Source organism: Oryzias latipes, chromosome 21 (genome assembly GCF_053564925.1).
Source record: "Oryzias latipes strain Hd-rR chromosome 21, Olatipes_Hd-rR_3.1".
NCBI classification, from domain to species: Eukaryota; Metazoa; Chordata; class Actinopteri; order Beloniformes; family Adrianichthyidae; genus Oryzias; species Oryzias latipes.
Genome location: NC_136257.1, coordinates 21,244,512 through 21,265,366, shown reverse-complemented (window position 1 = coordinate 21,265,366; position 20,855 = coordinate 21,244,512). Strand labels below are relative to the sequence as shown.

Below are 20,855 nucleotides of genomic sequence, written 5' to 3'. Positions count from 1 at the left end.
ATTTGTGAGAATTACAACAGTCAACAACATTCAGGCATTGAAAGGGAGTCTTTAGAAATTCCTTTGCAAATTGTAGCCTAATCCAACTTAATCTGTGTAATTTTTAAACAGATCTTTTTGCAATTTTTTATTTTGGAATTCATCACAAAAATGTGTTTTGACTGGTGTTGAAAGTAAAGAGGATTTAATGTTTTTAAGATCAGTCGAAGGTTTTCAGATAGTTTTCAAGTTTAGTTGGAATTGAAGAGAAACACAAGAGTTTAAAAAACTTTTTTTTAAAAAGTTGTCTCTGCTGAGTCTTTCATCAATATAAGTCTCTTGATGCTTCTGCTACTGTATTTCCCTCTATAAGGTGAGAATAGCTGCTTATAGACTTTAAAAGTAATGTTTGAGTTCTTTCTTTGTTTCCTCCTCAAGCTTTTTTTATTCCCCCTTCGGGGTCCCTCTGTTCTCAATTTCCTCTCTAAAGCTGGATGATGTGGTTTGGTAGCTGCGTTGGACAGAAGTTAGGAGGACCTGAAGTTGGGGCCTGCGTGTCACAGTCACTGCTTGCGCACGGGGCCACGCCCTGCCTACCTGTTCACCTGCACGTCATCAACACTCGCAGCACAGTTCCACCACCAAATTTGAGATTTTTACAATTCAATCTTTTTATTTGGAAATAAGTCTTGTGAAATTTTATACAGTGTGTACTGATCTTGGTCTGATTAGTGTGTGTTTGGAATTTTTCGATATTTTTAAGACCCACTATAATGAATTTTGTGTTTTTAATGTTTTTAACATGTTATAGTAGCATTTTTCTGTTGATGGAGGACATAAATTAAGAAAATTAAGCTTAAATTTGCGTTTCTGAGTATTTCTTTATTCAAATTGGTATAGATCAGAAGTAGACAAAAAAAAGAAGTTTAAAAAAGGTCACAGTGGCGATGTAGAAAATACAATCAGCAGATCAAAAGCTCCCTGCTCCACTCCATTCTGATGTATTCACTTGTAGACAAATAGATCCATGTACGTCTTTGTTTTCCTCGTCCGAGCTGGCGTCAGACTCAAAACTGTACGGCTGGACAGCTCCAATATTACCCGTCATTTTTGTTGCACCTGTAATACAGGTTGGGGCATGATTTTGGCTAAAAACTGCATGTTCAGAAATAAAAGAAGATTGTGAATGCTTAATAGATGAAAGATAATCGAAGTGGGTCTTTAAGTAGTATCACATGGTAAGATTGTATCAAAGAGTGTGGAGGAAATGTTAAATTATAATTTTATTTATTTTTTTTTATTCTAGTCAGCCATCAGGCAATCAAATCCTGGTAACAAGAAGCTCACCCAGGGATTTGTCAGTTCTTAAAACTACTTCTTCCTTGTCACTGGAAAACTGCCACACATGCAGGCTTAACTTCATATATATAGCACAGGATTTTAACCGATTTTTGTCTCACTACCACTTTTTCTAAAGCCCAGCAACGGCACCTTTTATCCAAAGTAAAAGGGGAATTTAGCTTTTTTTTTCTGATTAACTCATGATAAGATTTGAAATAAATAAGACAAACAGTACCTGACTGAGCTTTATATGTAATGTGTATACCATTGAGTTTAAGCATATTATTTGTAGAAAAAAAATACATACAGGAAAAAATTATGGAGTCTGTAGACCCTGCTGGTCTCATCAATATCTTCCATTTACACCACAGCTTATTATTTCAACCAGCTCACATACTGACAAAGCCTTACCTTCCTTGCCCCTTTGAAGGTTTTGTGAAGGCCAGATGAAGCATAATTAATACTAATTTGATTTATTTCCCAATGGGATTGAAGTTGTGTTTTCTTTTCTCTTTATTGCTGCTGTTTCTCCCTCCTGACCGAAAGACTCAAATTCCAAATCAATCTTCAGTCTCGTTCAGTAACAAAAGCAAACGGCCAACTCAGACGGAATGTAGTCAGATGTAATGAATTTTTGAGTCCATTTTAGTGTTTCACTGTTATAAACAGATTGCAGAAAATGTAATGATGCAGCACTTGGATTAATTGATTTTTAGGAAAAAAAATAATAAATAAAAATACTACACAGCACAGTTGAGTCAAACCCACGAGTTATAAATCCTCTTTCATTCTAAAACCTTTGATCTCTTATGTTTGCCCTGAATGGATTTAGAAATTGAGTGAAAAAAGGTTATTTACAGACTATTTGGGGTCATGAAAAGAGCTGTTATTTTGGAAAATGTTCATAATAAAAAACAAGGGTGAAATTGGCATTTTGATATAAAGACTTTTTTACTTGTATAAAAATAACAGAATAACCCACATTTCAGTGACAAATCTCTGTTTTCCAAATCAATTTCATGTATAGCATTTTAGGACTTTAAAAAATAACTGATTTGAAAAATACCAGTTGCTCTTAATAACTTCTGGTGCGTGTTACTGCAACAACTTCGCCTGTAAAACTTGACGGGGTGCTAAATCTGAAGCAGGTTTACAGTTAAAATTACTCATTACAACATTTTGCTTTCACAGACACAGAAACCTAAATAGGCTTTTTTCCTTTCACAATCTCTTTGTTTGGGCACAGGCTGGTATAAATTAAAATGTCAGCCATTCCTCCTGATATCCTCATAATATTGGAATTACTGCCAGATCCCCACTAATCTTTTTTCACACCTATAACTCCAGTACAGAGGCAGATTTTATTAAAAGGTCTGACTTCGTAAACGTATGATATGCTACATTCATGAAAGTTTTCTTCTCTCTATGCCTTTGTAACTTTTTCTCAGGGAGATTCGAGAGTATGCCAACGGGTCAGTGTGTGTGGAGTGCGATTCCCAATGTGAACAAGGAGACGACAACACTTTGACTTGTCATGGCTCGGTAAGCTTCTTCCAATGCACATGAGTAAAAGAAACTGTGGCAGGAAGGCTAACATGCATTTCCTATGTGTTCAGATAGCAAGGTGGGGATTTGAGCAGTTTTGGTTTAAGTATGAGTAGAAGTTCTAATAGAAACATAAACAATAAAAAAACATAAATTCTACATAATAAACATAATTTAAAGTCTAGAGGGATTAGATTAGTCACCTGACTATGTTTGCATTAGGATTTGCTTTTGCAGATGTTTTCTTTTGTATTTTAGCTTAGTCAAAATACTACACAGTGTGAGAATACTGATAAAAACAAGCTTTTTAAAAGAACGAGGCATTTTACTATTGGTGTTGTAGATGTAATGATTAGAAAGTTAAGATCAATAAGATCAGCATTTTCCTATCTGAAAATTAGTTTGGCCTTTCAAGTCAGTTAATGTGCATTTAAACATTCAAGTATTTTTCTTTAATCTCATTTCCTGACAGTACAACATAATGATGATGAGTTAAGAAATGAGAACATCGCACAGTTGGCTAGTGAGACACAAAGCAGGCAGGTGATTACACACAAGCAGAGACTGATGCGCACAGATTGAAAAAAGGTGGTTCATCTTTAAACACTTGTTAAGACACAACAAAAGACAAAAACAATGATGTGAGACGATGTGATGTCCATAAAGCAAAGATTGGTAGAGTAGGTTTCTTTAATAATCTAGTTCTCAGACATTAACAAGCATGAAAATGTTTATAAGCCTTTATAGGACATTCATTATTTGGGGGTGTTTTACGAAGACTTTGTTAGTGTTAATATGCAGCTTATAGAAGTATTTATTAGCATTTGTAATGCCTTTATAGGACATTTGTTAGAATTTGTAGACAAATGCAACTGTCTTTTCGGTGTTGATCAGCTCCAGCATTTGTAAGACATGCTTTATAATGTCTTATAAAGGTTTATAAACACATTACTAATACTTGTTGATGTCTTATGACTTGTCTGTAGACATCCCATTATAGAGCATTAGACAAGGCAAGGCAAGTTTATTTGTATGGCACACTTCACACACAAGGTAATTCAAAGTGCTTCACAAAACAGAAAAAATTCATTAAAATCACTATATATAACAGTGCAAAGATTAAAAACACACAATTCATTATGAAATTTACTTTAAAAGACAGTAAAGAGAAAAGAACAGAAAGCAGATGTGGGGATAAGGACCCTACAGTTAAATGCCCATATTACCCAAAGAATTTCTTTTGCCGTTTGTTACGGTTCATCTCTTATAAATTACTTTTACTAAACAATTGCAAAGTATGAGTGCAACTCTGTGGAAGGGCTAGAACATTTTATACGGGGGGCCGGGAGGTGGGCAGAAGACTTTAAAAGGATTAAAAATGAGAATTTTTAATCCTACAGCGACGGTGGCGCAGAAAACTTGAAATCTTCCCCCTTCCGTCACTGAGAGCTCTGTTTATGCGCTCAAAGTCTCAAGCTATATGGAAGCGATTATGTAGCATAAATAAAAAGCAAATTCAAAACCAGAAATGCTTTTTAATTTTCAAAATGAAGCTGCATTTTTTTGACTCAAAATTAAAAAGAAAAAGCAATACTTCAAAACGCTTTTTCATTTCCTTCCTCAACCCAGCTTTTCTGTCACTTAATTAAAATGATAAATAAAATGGTATTTGACATTTCATTTTAAAAAAGGTTCCTGGTAAATGGGTAGCATAATTCATTTAGAAATGTCTAATTTGACAATTAAAATGGATTAACAGAAATGCTTTTTAATTTTCAAAATATAGCTGCATTTTTTGACTCAAAATTAAAAAGAAAAAACAATATTTCAAAATGCTTTTTTTTTTTATACCTAAAACCGCTTATTCTGTGTCATAATGAAAACGAAAATGCAAAGAGGGGATTGCATTTTTATTTTAACATCCACCCCGCGCACCTTGTTACAATATTCATTTCGAAAAAGCATTAGCAAAGGGGAGGCGGGGCGATGACGTCACCGCTTTCTCCGTGTGTCCGGCTGCTGACTGACGCACACGCACACACACACCAGGAGCAGACTGTGTTAGCGGCAGAGACGAGGGTTTTGTGATGGTTGTGAACTTCTGATGAGTTTCCACAGCTTCTCAGGACTAAGTAGCTGCATGTCCGCCTTCTGCGGTCCTCCTCCGGACCCACCGCGGACAAGCTTTGTTCTTCGGACCGCCAGCTGCCTTCGCACAGCGGAGCACGAAGCTCCCGACGATCGCTGAAGGCGGAAATGCTGCTGCGATCTGAGAAACCATCATATGAATTTGTGTTTCCAGTGGTGTCCAGAGCAAAATAAAGACTGATTCCCACATATTTACAAATTTATCTGCAGCTTCGCGGTGAATCAACTGTTTGATGACAGCTGGAGCTCCATCAACAGACAGCAGATTTCTCCATGCTAAACGTTGCTGGTTGGACCAAAACACTCACTCAGCGCGAAGTTGCAGGAGACTATCTTCATAATGTGCTTTTATTACAGTTACGCTAATATTTTACGGCCTGCTCTGCTCGATCATATGTTTTTAAATCCGTGCGGTCAGACGACGCTAAAGTTGGCTTACGATTCACAGCTTCTGATTCGCGAGGGAGCTAAAGGAACATTCTGCTGCATTTTTCACATTAAGATTACGTAAAACCGGGTCCTGTTCAAAAACCGCTGGACCTGGCCTGCTCAAACCTGGATTCTTAATAAATCAAACAGCAAATTCACCGCGAAGCTGCAGATAAATGTGTAAATATGTGGGAATCAGTCTTTATTTTGCTCTGGACACCACTGGAAACACAGATCCATATGATGGTTTCTCAGATCGCAGCAGCATTTCCGCCTTCAGCGATCGTCGGGAGCTTCGCGCTCCGCTGTGCGAAGGCAGCTGGCGGTCCGAAGAACAAAGCTTGTCCGCGGTGCGTCAGGAGGAGGACCGCAGAAGGCGGACATGCAACTACTTAGTCCTGAGAAGCTGTGGAAACTCATCAGAAGTTCACAACCATCACAAAACCCTCGTCTCTGCCGCTAACACAGTCTGCTCTTGGTGCGCGTGTGTGCGTCAGTCAGCAGCCGGACACACGGAGAAAGCAGTGACGTCATCGCCCCGCCTCCCCTCTGCTAATGCTTTTTCAAAATGAATATTGTGACAAGGTGCGCGGGGTGGATGTTAAAATGCAAATGCAATCCCCTCTTTGCATTTTCGTTTTAATTATGACACAGAATAAGCGGTTTTAAGTATAAAATGAAAAAGCATTTTGAAATATTGCTTTTTCTTTATAATTTTGAGTCAAAAAATGCAGCTACATTTTGAAAATTAAAAAGCATTTCTGTTAATCCATTTTAATTGTCAAATTAGACATTTCTAAATGAATTATGCTACACATTTACCAGAGAACGTCTTGAAAATGAAATGACAAATACCATTTTCATTTTAATTAAGTGACAGAATAAGCTGTGTTGAGGAAGGAATGCTTTTTTTTTTTTTCATTTTGAAAATGAAAAAGCATTTCTGGTTTTGACTTTGCTTTTTATTTATGCTACATAATCGCTTCCATAAAGCTTAATTATGGCGAGCAATATTGGATCATTCCAGCCGTATGGTTTAGAGCCTGATTTGTAATTGTCTAGAGCCCGAGTGTTGAACGCTCATCATTTCTCGCACACCTAAAGGCCTGTTCACACCGGGACGAATTTCGCCGGCGATTTTTGCCGACGTTTAACGCCTCGTGACTAAACAAAGGGCACCAATGAGAGTGTGCACACCGAGGCGAAAAAACGCCACGCGCCAAAGCGTCGAGAAAAAAAAAACGCTTTGGGTTCGTTTTTTTTTTTTCGACGCGTCGCGTCGAAATCTATTCGACCAATGAGAATGGCGCTTTTGCACACGTGTCTGGAGCTTCTGAAGTTACAGTAAAACACAACTTGGGGGCGCTCAAACACAAAACTGCCTTGCTGAGCACACATACCAGTGAAGAACTTAGACGCCAAGTAGCGTCTACACTGCCGCGAAGAAATAATGACGGACATTCTTAAATATCCCCTTACCAAGTACCAGTTGGAGCTACTGATGCTTGAAATATTCATGTTTTCTTTGTATGATTCTGACAAGCGCGTAAATACTTGCTCTCTTCTTCTGAGTGAAAAGCGACTTTAAGAATCGTAAAGTTGCGCAGCGCCACCTTGTGTACAGGAGTATTTCTGTTTACATTAAGCGCCATCTAATGTCAGGGAATGAAATTGCATGTTCGCTCGGCTCATCGTCAGCGAAAATCGCCTGGGTGTGAACACAAAAGACGTGGCGAAAAACGCTGGCGAATAACGCCTGGCGAATATTCGTCCCGGTGTGTACGGGCCTTAAGCGTGAATAGACCAGGGAGGATGCAGGGAGAGAGGAGACTTTTGCACGCCCATTTCAGTACATGCGTCTTTAGTCCGTATTTTAAGAAATACTCAGAAACACAGTTTTAATTGTAAATTATTTTATATAGCTCCTCTGTTATGAGAGAAAGGCTACAAGAACAGGTTAAAAACACCCAAAATAGGATTTTTATTAGAGTGGGTCTTTCAACAATTGCGATACTCAAATGAGCTTGTATTGGTGATTTTTTAACCTTTGTCATAATGATACTAATATTGACTCGAAAGTTATGGGGCATGTGGGGGGCGGGGGCAATCGTTTTATGTTTCACACCACAATGCTCAGTCATTTGTGTTAGTGTCCAACAATTTTTACTTTAAGAGGAGAGGACAAGATCAATCAGCAAGAATATTATGTAGCATGTTATACCAATTTGTTTATACAAATTCTTGTACAGTTGTGTTTTCTGCTAAAGAATAAACACTTAAATACAACAAGCATAAAGCAAATCAAACAAAATGACTGAAAAGTTTAATTTGTGGTTCTTTGGCTTAGAGATAGAAGTGAATTTCCACTTTCGAAAATCTCCAAAATTGACTTTTTAACTATTAAATATGATGTATGACTCCTTTTTGTGACTACTTTCACTATAAAACTTTCATGAGGGATGCTTTAGCGTGGTCATCGCACTTTGAGAAACAAGTACATTAAAAACTTTAGACTGAGCTCTTATAATCGTCGGGGCAAAATCCAAGGTTTTTAAGCTGTGTTCAAATATTTATGTTTTTTTTCTTTTTGTTAATATACAGAGGCTGTTTCATAAAGAATGAATGAAATATATAGGCTTGTGTTTTACAACCCCTCTGTATCATCGTTTTGTATTCTGCAGTTTCTACATTCCTGTGGGTCGTCATTGCGAGATAAGGAAATGTCTCAGGGTAACCTGTTGGACCTTGTGTAGATATGAGGCACAGGCGCACAAATAGATTACAGCAATCATGTTATAGCTGTGCAGTCCATAGCAATTACACTACATATAGCTATTTTAATGAACAAATAAACTATGTGGAAATACGCTGGAAAAATGACAATGGGAGCAGAATAGAAAAGGGAGCAACGAAGTAATACATAAAGGCTTGTGCCAGTGATCTTCTCATTTATGGGAGCTACAATGGTAAACTCACACAATAAATAAAAAAATAGAGCAGATTTTTCCTCATGAACTAAAAAAAATCAGCCAGACCTCTAACTTCATAAAGAATCTTTTAGTTGGGTTTGTTTTAATACCAAGATTAAAATATATGGAAGCATTTTTAGATAGAATTTTTGTATTTTTTGGTTATCCTTTTTTTAAATTATATTAAAACGTGCAGTCTTACTGAATTCAGCTGATCATGGCTCGTCAGATCCGATTTGTGCTAAGTCGCTTTTCTCAAGAGATGTATTGATACGATCAATTGATCAGAAATCTGGCTTGATCACATATTTTCCGCCTCTGTCGGAATCAGCTGGTTTTTGTTATTCATGTGATGATCAGTTATATATATTCCAAGTTTATTGTTACAGATTAATACTTTTGTAAAAGTCTGCATATCATGAACTGACCATGACATTTTATAGCTGTCAAGCATAAAAGAATACGGCAACAGTTTGAGCAGGAGGCGCACAAAAACACTTCAGTAACGTTAACAACATATTCACTTCTGGCGTCAAAAACTCTTTTGTTTGAAATTGACAGCAAGTTTTTCTAACATTTGTCTTAACTCAAATAATAACCGACAGTTTGAAAAGAAAAAATATCAGGTTTTTATTTCCTTTTTAATGAGAATGAATGAAATTGAAAAAGGCTGCTAACAGACAGAATGTGAGACGACTGCCAAGGAACTGACGACAAAAAATAATAATTCCTAATCTCAAAAACAACCAAAACTAATAAATGGTGACACTGATATGAGCTAGTCATGAATGTGCATTATCATATTCACACCAATTTTAAAAGAAAGTCATCTTTAAAAGTCATCAACATCTGATTAAATGTTTAAATGTTTAATAGCTATGAAGTTACTAAAGCTACAGTCGCCAACCCTTCTCACATGGCTAATTATCACGTATTTAGTCAATAATTAACTATATTTACTAGTTAATAGTTGCACTAGTTTTGCTTGATTGTTCAAGCTACTTTACAGAAGTTCTCTGTTTAATTTTCAAGTAGTAAAATAAGGTGAATAAAATAAAGATCAGAAAAAACCTGAATCTGTTAAAGACATACATTTATACATACATACATTTGCTGATTTTTTTTTTAAATGTGAAAAACAGGTATCTCTTTGAAGAGTTAAGGTGATCAAAAGAATTTTAGGGGGTCAATTACTCCCCCCTTCTCTCCACATGGCAGGAGACAGCAGTAAAAAAAAACTTAAATGAGAAGATGATTACATTTACAGATATGTCCTTGTCAGTTTGTCACTGCTTCCTTTCTTGCTTAATATGCTCTAGTCTACACTAAAGCACAGAATCATCTTTCAATGCTGCACCATTCTCTTACTCTAGTAATTTAAAGCGTTATGCAATGATGAGGGGGTCTTAATTTGATCAAATAAACAAAAGTACTCTGATTTTCACAAAAGTAAGCAAACAGCCTTGCATTTCACATGTTTTTGAGTTGAAAGTTCCTGTTTCTCTAGGAGGTACTTGTGAGGGTGGAGATGGAGTCAGGAATGACAGAAATGGACGTGTTGGCAGGGAAGTTTGGGATATCAGGGCTGCCTTTATCATATTTTTCTGCACCTTTTAGTACTTGTTCGTTTGTGCCAGTGAACCTTTATGCACAATTTGCCTGCCTTTGCTCTTTAGTGCTTGCTTTGCTGGCCTTTTGTTCAATGTTATCCATGCTGTTTACACATAAGTTACATAATTTTGCACTTTTACAAGTTGGCATTTTGCGTACTCCAACAGGTTGTGAGTATGGGATGTTTTGGTTTAAAATTGAAAATAAAAATAAGATTTTCTGGGTTTTTGCATCATTCAAATCAATAGGTATTGTGTTAGGAAGCCAATCAAACCTGTGAGCTCCCCCAAGAACATTGACTCTATTTTGTTTTTTTATCCTCAACATATTCATACTGAGGTTTTATGGCTGTTGTCTCCACTTTCTAGTTATTGGTTAATTTTTCTGGAGTCCTAATGTGAGAAAGAAAAAGAAATCTTTATTTGAGCATGCATATAGAAGCAGCACGCCTAGGCTTTTGTGTTAAACACATGGGAAGAGCAATTTGCATTTCCAGCAGGATGCTTTTTATTGGTGTTTTGCCTGACCTACAACACCCTGCTGGACCATCAGCTGCCTGCTTGATCTGTCACTTAAACCTGCCAGTGTGACACGTCAGCTACATTTTAGCGTTGGGGGTGGGATTGGGGGGAGAGGGCTCAAAGTCAAAGCCAGAGATCCTCAGTTTGCATGATTTAACCAGGATCAGTGTGGGTCCATAGGCACATAAATGGTGTAAGCAGAGTAAACTATTTATCAATTAATATATCCTTTTGATATTGTTTCACATAAAACACTAAATATGTTTCCCATCATTATTTAAAAAAATATTGATGAATTACTTTGCAAACAATTTTACTAAGATTTAGTTAATTACTAAAAATTAATTGAATTAATTTATGAATTGATTTCTTTTCCTACAATCCAAGATCGATCTGTCTGAGGCAAGTTGTTAATTGAATTGATTTATACCATTATGAAATCATTTCAAAATCAAATTAATCGATTTTATTGATTTGAAAAATGCTATTTTGATTAAGACACAGTATTTTACATGAATGTAAAAACAACCAGCTTCATCACACATGTGATGGCAGCAAAAATTGATCAAGCCATCATTCCAGTCCAATGTGTGGAAACCTGACCCTGCAGTGTGGTAAACTGTTCTAATTATGCTCCGTTTGGATTAGTTTGATGTAGAAAAACAGTGGGCTAAACTTTATGAAACTAAAATATGAATGTATTTGCCATTAATTCATGTTTACTTGCTTGTGTGTACACATATTTAATTCACACTAGATTAAATACAAGCAATCTGCATAACTTCACCTGCACTGTTCAGTACCCAGGTATTTATCTCTGAGTCACACTGGTTGTATTTTCGGCTAAAGATGTCCTGGATCGATTTTAGGTCAGTGCATTGGATCGCTCAAAATGAACTAATATCCACTATGAATAGTATCGTACTTGTGATGTAAATCGTTGTTAAAATAAAATGAACGACACCATTAGTATATATATATTATGGTGATGTAATCAGGTTTACTTTGATCCACTTTTTCTGTATGTGCGTGTACCGTTTGCGTTTTTAAAAATGTTGTGTTAGAAAATGTTTCAAGGCTCGTCTTGAAGAGCTCATCACCCCTCTTCATCCCGAACTCTCCCGCCTCTCTGGCCTATATTAGCTTCATAAATCCTGTTTCATGCGCATTGTTATGGTCATTGTGTTTGCTGTGAGCGATGGTTATTATCTCCCTGCTCTGCTCACACCGCTTTATGCGTCTCGCCTGCTTGCTTTCTTCTTCTCAGTTTTTTTTCCCCCTCGATATCCTCACACTGCCTCGCTCCTCTCCTCTCTGCTTCTGCATTCATTTCCAGCCTCTTTCTCTCCCCTATTAGTGTTCATATTATTTTACTTTTCTTTTCTCCAAGCACCACTTATGCACTGTGTGCGTCAGCTTGGTTAATTTTCCCTCTCACTCAGGCTTTTATCGTCACACAAACTCCTGCACAGCATTCATGTTTAATGTCATCAAGGCTTGTTCACAAGTTGTTCATGCATTATAAATAATTATATATGAACAATTCTGAAAGTTTTCCTGCTGTCAGAATTTCAGATTTATTTTTTTTATTTAAACAGATTCAATGTTTGATATATTAGTTTTTATCCACAAGCAAAGATTTTGTTTTTTCCACTGAAAGAAACTAGAAAAACATACTTTTTCTTTATTTATAGTAATAATTGAAAGCCTTTTGACTGGTCCAAACTATTTAAAATTCTTAACTTTTTGTGTTAATATGACACTTACTTTTGAGTACCAGCTGATAAACTGCTACAAAGGTTCATTTGCTAAATAAGCAGGAAAGGTTCACTGTGTACAAATGAATGTTGTCTTCTTCAATATTCAAACCCAGTTGAATTATAACAAAGTTGCTTTTTTGTTTCTATTTTATTACTATACTTAATTATAACCAAAAAAGAAAATGGTAAGAAAGGAATATATATATTTTTTTCAGAATCTGAGAAAAAAATGGGCAATCGCCCCTCAAAGGTATGCGGTCCATCTTAACAAAAAAATATCAGTTTGTGTTAGATAAATGAAGAGTTAAAAAAGTCTCCCATATGTTGAAATCTGCCCCCAAAACATCTATGGATCTATGTGGATATACAAAAAATGTATAATATTTATAGTGAGCTATATCCAAAAACCATCAGGGTCTTCTTTTAAAGGACTGCTTTCAAGATTTTCATGAAAAAAACATTCAACAATGTTATCTTTAATCTTTTTCTCTTTTGTGATTACATTTAGGGCCCAGAGCATTGTGTGAAATGCCTTCATTTCAAGGACGGTCCAAACTGTGTTGAAAAGTGTCCCGATGGGTTGCAGGGGGCCAGCAGCTTCATCTTCAAATACGCTGAGGCCAACAACGAATGCCATCCCTGCCACCCTAACTGCACCCAGGGGTAAGAGGACTCTGTGCAAGGATGGGCGGGTTTGTCTCTTAGTTCAGTTACAAATAGAAATGCATAAAAAAGTTTGTTGAATTCTTCTTCCCAATAAAAGAAAAATGTCTGAAAAAAGCAGAAAGGATTCAACAAAATGAAGATGCATTGTCTGTGTTTTAGTCTGGATTGTTTTTGAAGAAAAACTGTTTTTTATTATCAATTTCACACTTCTGTTTTTTTTTAATTATTCAATTTGAACATTTGTACTTTTCTTAAGTAACTTTCTTTTGAACGCCTCACTGCCTACAATTTGAAAACAGTCATTTTCCCATCATCGTTCAAGATGAGTGAAACACTTAAACCCAGTGAGTTGAAATCCAGAAATAATTGAAGAGACTGATATGGAGGAGATTGGAGAAACACAGCTGCCACTCTCCACATCTCTCTGGCCAATCACCTCTCGATGTAATATTAAACAACAAGATTTGGAATGACATCATTTTAGATTCAGCTCCACAGGGGGTTCATGTCACTTGTCCCTTGTGTGTTATTTCTCCTGTCTTGAATGACAGACTCCCGCCTGCTTGAGCCTAACAATGTGGCCGTTAATGGAAAACACCAGGCTAACATTTGGTCACAAACACAGCTTACCAAAAAGGTTCAACTTTCAAAAAATACAAGCTGATGGAGGAAATTAGCATTTAAAAGATCTAAAAAAGAAAAAATGGCAGAAAATGTCTTTGCTTTTTCAAGCATCGTGTCTCAGACATTTTGCCATGTTTTTACATACTATCCAAGGATTTGTTAAAGATAAAATTTAGTTAAAAGTCTCATTAGTTGTAAGACACCAGGGTGTGTGAAACTTCCTTTTGACCCATCCTCTAGGGGGAGCAGTGAGCTCCAGTCCAATCCCTTAAAGCTGAGTGTCAAGGAAGGCGGCAGTGGGTCTCGTTTTTAAAGTCTTTGGTATGATTTAAAACCATAAGGTCTTAAAATCCTGTTTCAATCATCTTTTAAACTATTGTAAAGGCGTTCCCAGCTGGCTTTTAATTATGATTTTGCCATTTTCAGCCAAAATCAAAAAACCTGTGTCATTTTATAGGACATAGTGTCTGCAGAGCGGCAGTAGTTCATTAGAAATTTCCCTCTGAGTTGTGGGCGGAATTGTTGGTGCAGAGCAAGCCCACCTCCACTTCCCATCATCTCTTTGTTTACACACTCTCCTGCTAGTTTATAGCCACTTACAACCTCAACATAACACAAATGGTAAGCAATATCGGAACTATCCAGCCATAAAGTTTTGAGCCAGATGTCAGCTCAAGTGAGGAAAACAAAGACGTAAATGGATCCAGTCGCCCTGGAGCGGTTGCATCATACGCAAGGAGTGGAGTAAGGAGCTTGTGGCCGGCCATATTAGCTTCTACACCACACCTACAAGCTTTTTCAAACTGAATTTTTTTTGTCTGCTCCTGATTCACAACAATTTGAGTAAAGAAATCCTCAGAAATGCAATTTTAATATTGAATTTCTTTTCACATATCCTCCATCATGAGGAAAATGCTACAAGAACATGTCAAAAACACCAAAAACTCTAAATGGATTGGAGTGAGCCTTTAACGTCTTGAAACCCAAGTTAAAATTTGAGATAGCACTCTAAACATGTCATCTCAGGACTCCAGTTAAGCAGAATTATCTAATGTAGTAATATAACTAAAAATGTGATGTTCTCTTATGTGGACGCCAGGACCAATGAGGTTGAAAATGAATAATTCTCTTTGATCATAAAAGTTAAAAGAAAACCAATGTGCTGGTGGACAAGTATTTGACATTTTCAGCAGCACTGCTGCAGGACATCTCAGCTCAGTGGGATGGCATTGCGTTGACATTTCTAAAGTTTTGTCCAAAAGTTTTATTGTTATGTGTTTTATTCGTAGTGTCCTAAATAAAATCAACCAATAATATCAACCAAAATTTGTTTTAAGTGTGTGTTTTTGTTTTGCATTTTCTCCAGTTATTCTATAATTTAGCTACTTAAGTTTCCTATTATGTAAAACTATGTAAAAGTTTGAATGATTTATTTATCATTATTGTCGTTTGAAGGTGCATTGGACCAAGACTCCAGGACTGCATTGGCTGGATGGACAGGTACAATTTATTTTTTTGTGTGTTTCACCATCATCCTCTATCAATAAAAACACTCTCATGCAGCAGAATGCACACACAGAGCAGAATCCCTGCAAGCAAAGTCTTTGATTTATGGATAGCTTTGAGGCCCAATATTGCTGTCTCCATTGCCTCTGTGCATGCATGTGTTTAAATTGATCATCTTTTAACAAACACACACCTTTTTTTTTTTAGTGGGGTTGTTTATTTAAAAAAAAAATAAAATAAAAAAAATAAAACAATGTCAGGCAATAGACTAATCTTAATCTGCACGTCTATCGGAAAACAGAGCAGCTTTGTGTGCAACAGGAAAAGGGCAGTTCTGCAAGCACTCCTGGTGAGCAGATCAGACTTCATCAGATATGTTTTGAGATAGGTTGCCAAGCAGCTGTATCCTAGCCACAGCTATCAGATGTAGCTGTTAGTGGTGAAGTGTCACACATATTGCAACTCTCTTGCAGGTACTTGAGCTCAGCTAGACCTGGTTTATCAGAAATGCGTGATTACCTTAGGCTTTCTGAGACCATTGTTCCTTGTTGATTAGGAATTGCACTTATGTCTGGTTAAAATGGATTAAACTGCCATTTAACATCCTTATCATTTAAATAGGGATTAAACAAAGAGAAGTTTTTTCTCAACAACAAAAAAACAGGTTCTTTTAGGCATCCTGATGCTTTTCTTTTTTTTTTTATTATTATTGCTCTTTTCTCTCCCTGTCGTTTTGCAGCTTTCATCGTGCAGAGACATTTATTTAAACCTATTCAGATTGATGTCAGATCAAGGGCAGAGGTGGCATGTGTATTTATAACTGTTAGACTTCATGGGAAAACCTATGGGACCTGTTAATGTCAGTTTGAAAGACTGCTGAAGTGGAGCGTAGGAAATGAGTTTATGTGAACTGTAAATGTTGATGTCACCATGATATTTGACATTGCAGGAAATCCTCAGTGGCCACTCTAGCTTACAAATATATGAGTACTGGAAGCGATGGTGTGAGTCTGTCCTTGGACTCCAGCTTTTTGATGCGTTCCTCATCATTACAAAACTGTGAATCTACACACACACCGGGGCACGTGTGTGCAAGAACCTGCATTCAGCATGCTTTTACCAAAGGGTTTTACCCAGTACTAGTGCGTGTACTTGCAGTAGTATTGGGAGACTTGGTGCAAAATGTCGTAGCGGTGCAAATCTTGTGAATCTTACTCCAGGCTTTTTCTTTTACAGCTCTATTCCAACATATGAAAGACTTGGTGTCAAATAATTTCATCCGGACACAAACCACAATTATTAATTTCTCCTATTCATATGTCGCTTCCAAATCTGAGTCCCTAGCTGGTCAAAGTTCAACGCTGAACACTTAGTAATGTACATTTTCTATGCATTTTGTAAGTAGAGGTTGCAATTTGCGTGCTCAACAACACACCATACACGATTTCATGAACGTGCATTCAGCCGGGGGTGTTCACACACCAGGCAACCATGGAGCAGCAGATAGGGGATTCTTCTTCTTTTGTTTTCTTTTTACTAGAGCTTGTCCACTGCCTACAACTGGTAGAGGTTTGTGTGAAAAGTCAAACCGGTGCTAATCCCACGAACCTTACTCCAGGCTTTTTCTTTCACAGCTCTATTCCAATAAATATACAAACTGCAATTATTAATTCTCCTCTGTGATCATGTTTACAACAGTTAATACTTCCTTGTATTGAAAAGGACGCTACCCACATGTCCCTACCAAAATTGAGTCCCCTATTGGTCACAGTTCAGCTGTTTTAGCAATTTAGCAGTGAAAAATTCAACCGGTTGAAGTTCCAGTGAGCGATCAATGAACGTTGTTTTGTATGTGCAGCACATGACCGGACCTAAAAACGTGGGTAGTGACGCGTGAACGTGAAAGTTCTGAACGCAGAAGCCCAAAACGAGGGTTCATATGCGTTTACATAGTCTTTTCATTAAAAGTGGCCACTTGAACGCCTGGTGTTAATGTAGCATAACATCGCCACACATCTTCATCACACTTCTCAGTGTATATAACAGTGATTTTCACAAGTCATCTGTTTGCTGTAACATCTTCTACATTAATTTAACACTGATTTAAATTAGTATTGGTCTGCACTTGTATTGTGTACTATGTCACACTATTTATAGAATGCAGTGATTCATTATTGGTAGTACAAGGGTGGGCAATTCCGACCATCGAGAGCCGGTGTGTCTGCATGATTTCCTGATAGTCTTGCCCTACTCATGGCTGATTACCTGGTTCAGGTGTGTCTTGGCATGTGTCAGAACATGCCAGAGCAGGGTATGCTGGAAAACATGCAGGAAGTGGCCCTCAGTGCCCACCTCTGGCACAGATGGGCTCATCGGGGTCAGAGGTGGTTTTAGGGTGCAAGGAAGCGTTGTCGTGTAGCGGCGCTGCAGATCCAATTACAGGCCCTCCAATGAAACCATTCTTACCTCAATTGACCTGCTTCAGTAGTAGGGCTGCACGATATGAGGAAAACTCGCGATATGCAATATTTAAGATTAATATTGCGATAACGGTATAATTTGCGGTATATAAACAAATAACAAAATAAACAAAAACATCATTCCCATTTAATTGCAAGAGTTTAAAAATTATACTCCAAATGACCCTCATTGACATAGGAGACAAACATCTAACATCATAGGCCTCCATCCAATTGGTCAACAAGGTGAAGGCGTCCATCTGATTGGTCAAATGCATAAAGGGATTTATTTGATTCGTTAAATGCTTCAAGCTGCCATAAGGTTGTATTAACACATTTAAGGTTTTACGATTTATTGCGATTTTCACTGTCTTTTGCGATATGCATATTGCAGAGCTGGATATTGCGATAACGATAAATTTGCGGTATATTGTGCAGGCCTATTCAGGAGTATAAAAAAAAACCTTAAACCATGTGGAAGAAATTACTCCAACTCCTAAATAAAGGGTCTGATTGTTTTATTTATTCTGTAGTAATATTGCTGCACATACAAGATCTGCTTGCTTGACTTATTGACTCTTCTCTAATAATAAGGTGAAGCAGTCTTTTTTTTCCGCAGCCCTTTTCTCACTGATTTGGAGCAGTATGACCATGGTTTGCATAAGAAAGCTTCTTGCACTACATGCACATTTCAGTGTCGGGTTGGTGGACGAAGGATTAAACTCTGTTTTGCTTCTGGAGCAATTTTGCATACTTTTGGGGCCAAATGAGGAATTTATTAAAGCTTGATTTTAAATGACAGCAGTGTGAGAATTTGTTTTGATGCTGATTTACATTTTTTTGATCTTGACCTGATTTTTAATGAGACAGCAGGGAAGAATGTTAGTTATCCCAGGGATTTGTGGGAAACTGTGTGGGTATAAAAGAAAAGGTGAAGGATTTTAAGGATAAGTCACATGGGCAGATAAATTACAAGAATATGATGTTTATTTATTTGCCTGCTTGACTGTTTGTGTAAACATGAGGCTTTTGTGATTGCTGCTCAAATTCATACTCAATCTGTCTCTTTGAATATTCGGTGGATTTCGTCTGTTCATTTATCATCTTCTCCTTCTTCTCTTCTCTCCAGAACTCCTCTAATTGCAGCCGGAGTGATTGGTGGCCTCTTCATGGTGGTGATCATGGCACTCAGCGTGGCCGTGTCTGTGCGGCGGAAGAACATTAAGAAGAAGAGGGCCCTTCGCCGTTTTTTGGAAACGGAGGTTTGCAGAATTTTTTTTTTTTTTTAGAGGGTGGGAAGTCTCGATGCTATTTATTGTCCCCAGAAGTCTAAAATCATTGAAAAAAAAAAATATATATATATATATATATATATATATATATATATATATATATATATATATATATATATATATATATATATATATATATATATATATATATATATATATATATATATATATATTTTGTGTTTCAATGTGTGCCTGTTTTTTTTTTTATGTTGAAGAAACAGACAAAAAATGCGATAAAATATGCTTGGCAGCTAGACCAAAAAAGTTAGAAGAAAAATAATTAGACTTTTTTATTTCAAGGGGTAACTGCAAAAATTGGAAAAAGCGTTCAACTCTCTGAGACTCAGCTGTTGACTTTGCCATAATCGGCTGGAGTGAATACTTATTTTAGGTGGTGGGGGAGCGTGCCATTAAAAGAGGAGAAAGCACTCTATTCCTGTTTTAAAAAAAAAAGAGGAGTACATCCTTATCAGCTGCTCTAGAGTGTCCTTAGAGAGAAAAAAATGCTTTTTCTCTCTTCAAAACCAACAAGTATAAGTAAAGTGTCAAAATATGTTCTCCCATTTCACTTCTTCTCCTAAACTGTACTTTTCTCACACTTATTCTGCTTCTTTGAATCTTACATAATTGTGTTTTTTGTTCTTTTTATGCTAACATTAAAGGATTTTTCAAAAACCCATATTGCCACAAAGTATGTGGTACTTTGCATAATGAATGCATTTCTAGCTTTTGTCATCAAAAGAAGATTTCTCATACATCTCAAAGTCATGTTAACATGTTCCACAATCCTGCAAAAAATCAATGAAACAGAATAAAAATAAAAATAAATGAAAACAGAGAACTGTTAATGAAAATACTCCCCAAACCAGGGAATGGGGCTGTCTTTTTTACCTCCGAAAGAATCTATTTTTTTGCAACAACTTATGATTCGTTCAGTGATGTAAGCTCTGATACAGGACATTCCAGCAGTGCATACATTTTTTTAAATGATTCTATAAATACTTTTATGGGGCAAGAAATTTGTAAATAACTATCATGCTGCATTTTATCAATTCTATACAGAAAAAACGGATTTGAATGTTTATTAAAGTCTTTTTTTTTTGGACCAGTTTGTAAATCCCATCAAAACAAAACTTTGGTTCTTAACAACTTTAATAAAATAATCAGAAAAAAAATTGAACCTATTTCATAGTTTTATTTTTACAATTGGCTTTTGTTTACCTACATCCAACAAAGAGTTTGCTACTGTTTCTTTCAAGGATAAATCATTCCCTCTGATTATAAAGAGTAAAAAAAAATCAAATTTTTTGCACCTCAATGTAGATTTTGCTGGTGGACAAGTCACAAATATTCGACCATTTCAGCAGCACTGCTGCAGGACAGCTCTCAGCTCAGTTGGATGGTCTGACGTTGACATTTTTTTTTTGCATTAGTCAAAGGTTTTAAAGCTATTAGTGTTTGACTTACAATACAACAACTTCCTTCTATTGGTGTCCTAGATGGTATCAACCAAACCTCTATTTTCCTTTTCTTTAATTTTCGTTTATAGTCTTTTTTTTTTCAGTTATTCTATTCACTGTTTTCTTATGTTTCCTTTATGTAAAACCTATCGTATAGGATTAAATATTCAATTCATTCAATTTTTAAAGTGGCAATCATCTACTGAGGTGTCATCTTGTAGGCCTCTTTATTTTAAATATTTTAAGTTATTCATTTGTGTCTATATCAGTCCAGTAGGGTCCATGTGACTTATTTAGGTAATAAAGAATATTATTTAATAAAGAGTTTATGGTGTAGTACCCTTTATTAAGCAAGTAGTTTAGGTAATAACAGGGAAATGTCTGATGTTTGCCAACTTGTAAAAGTCCTTAATCAATTTGATATTTTATTGTTCAACGTTATTCTCTTCAGGTTCTTATAGCTGACCAATCTATAATGTTTTTTTTTTCTTCTTTACATTGCTCAATAATTGTTTGTTGCTGATTTTATGTTTTCATTTTTCCAG

The 20,855-nt window shown here is 36.5% G+C and overlaps 1 protein-coding gene across 1 annotated transcript in view; it reads left to right on the top strand.

Moving 5' to 3' along the window:
• The window catches only part of erbb4b (erb-b2 receptor tyrosine kinase 4b), a 298,426-nt gene that overhangs the window by 228,178 nt on the left and 49,393 nt on the right, over nt 1-20,855 (top strand). The window contains exons 14-17 of the mRNA XM_011489669.4: nt 2,769-2,862; nt 12,812-12,966; nt 15,049-15,093; nt 18,688-18,820. Coding sequence (XP_011487971.1) covers nt 2,769-2,862; nt 12,812-12,966; nt 15,049-15,093; nt 18,688-18,820 — 427 coding nt within the window. The remainder of the gene's footprint in view (nt 1-2,768; nt 2,863-12,811; nt 12,967-15,048; nt 15,094-18,687; nt 18,821-20,855) is intronic.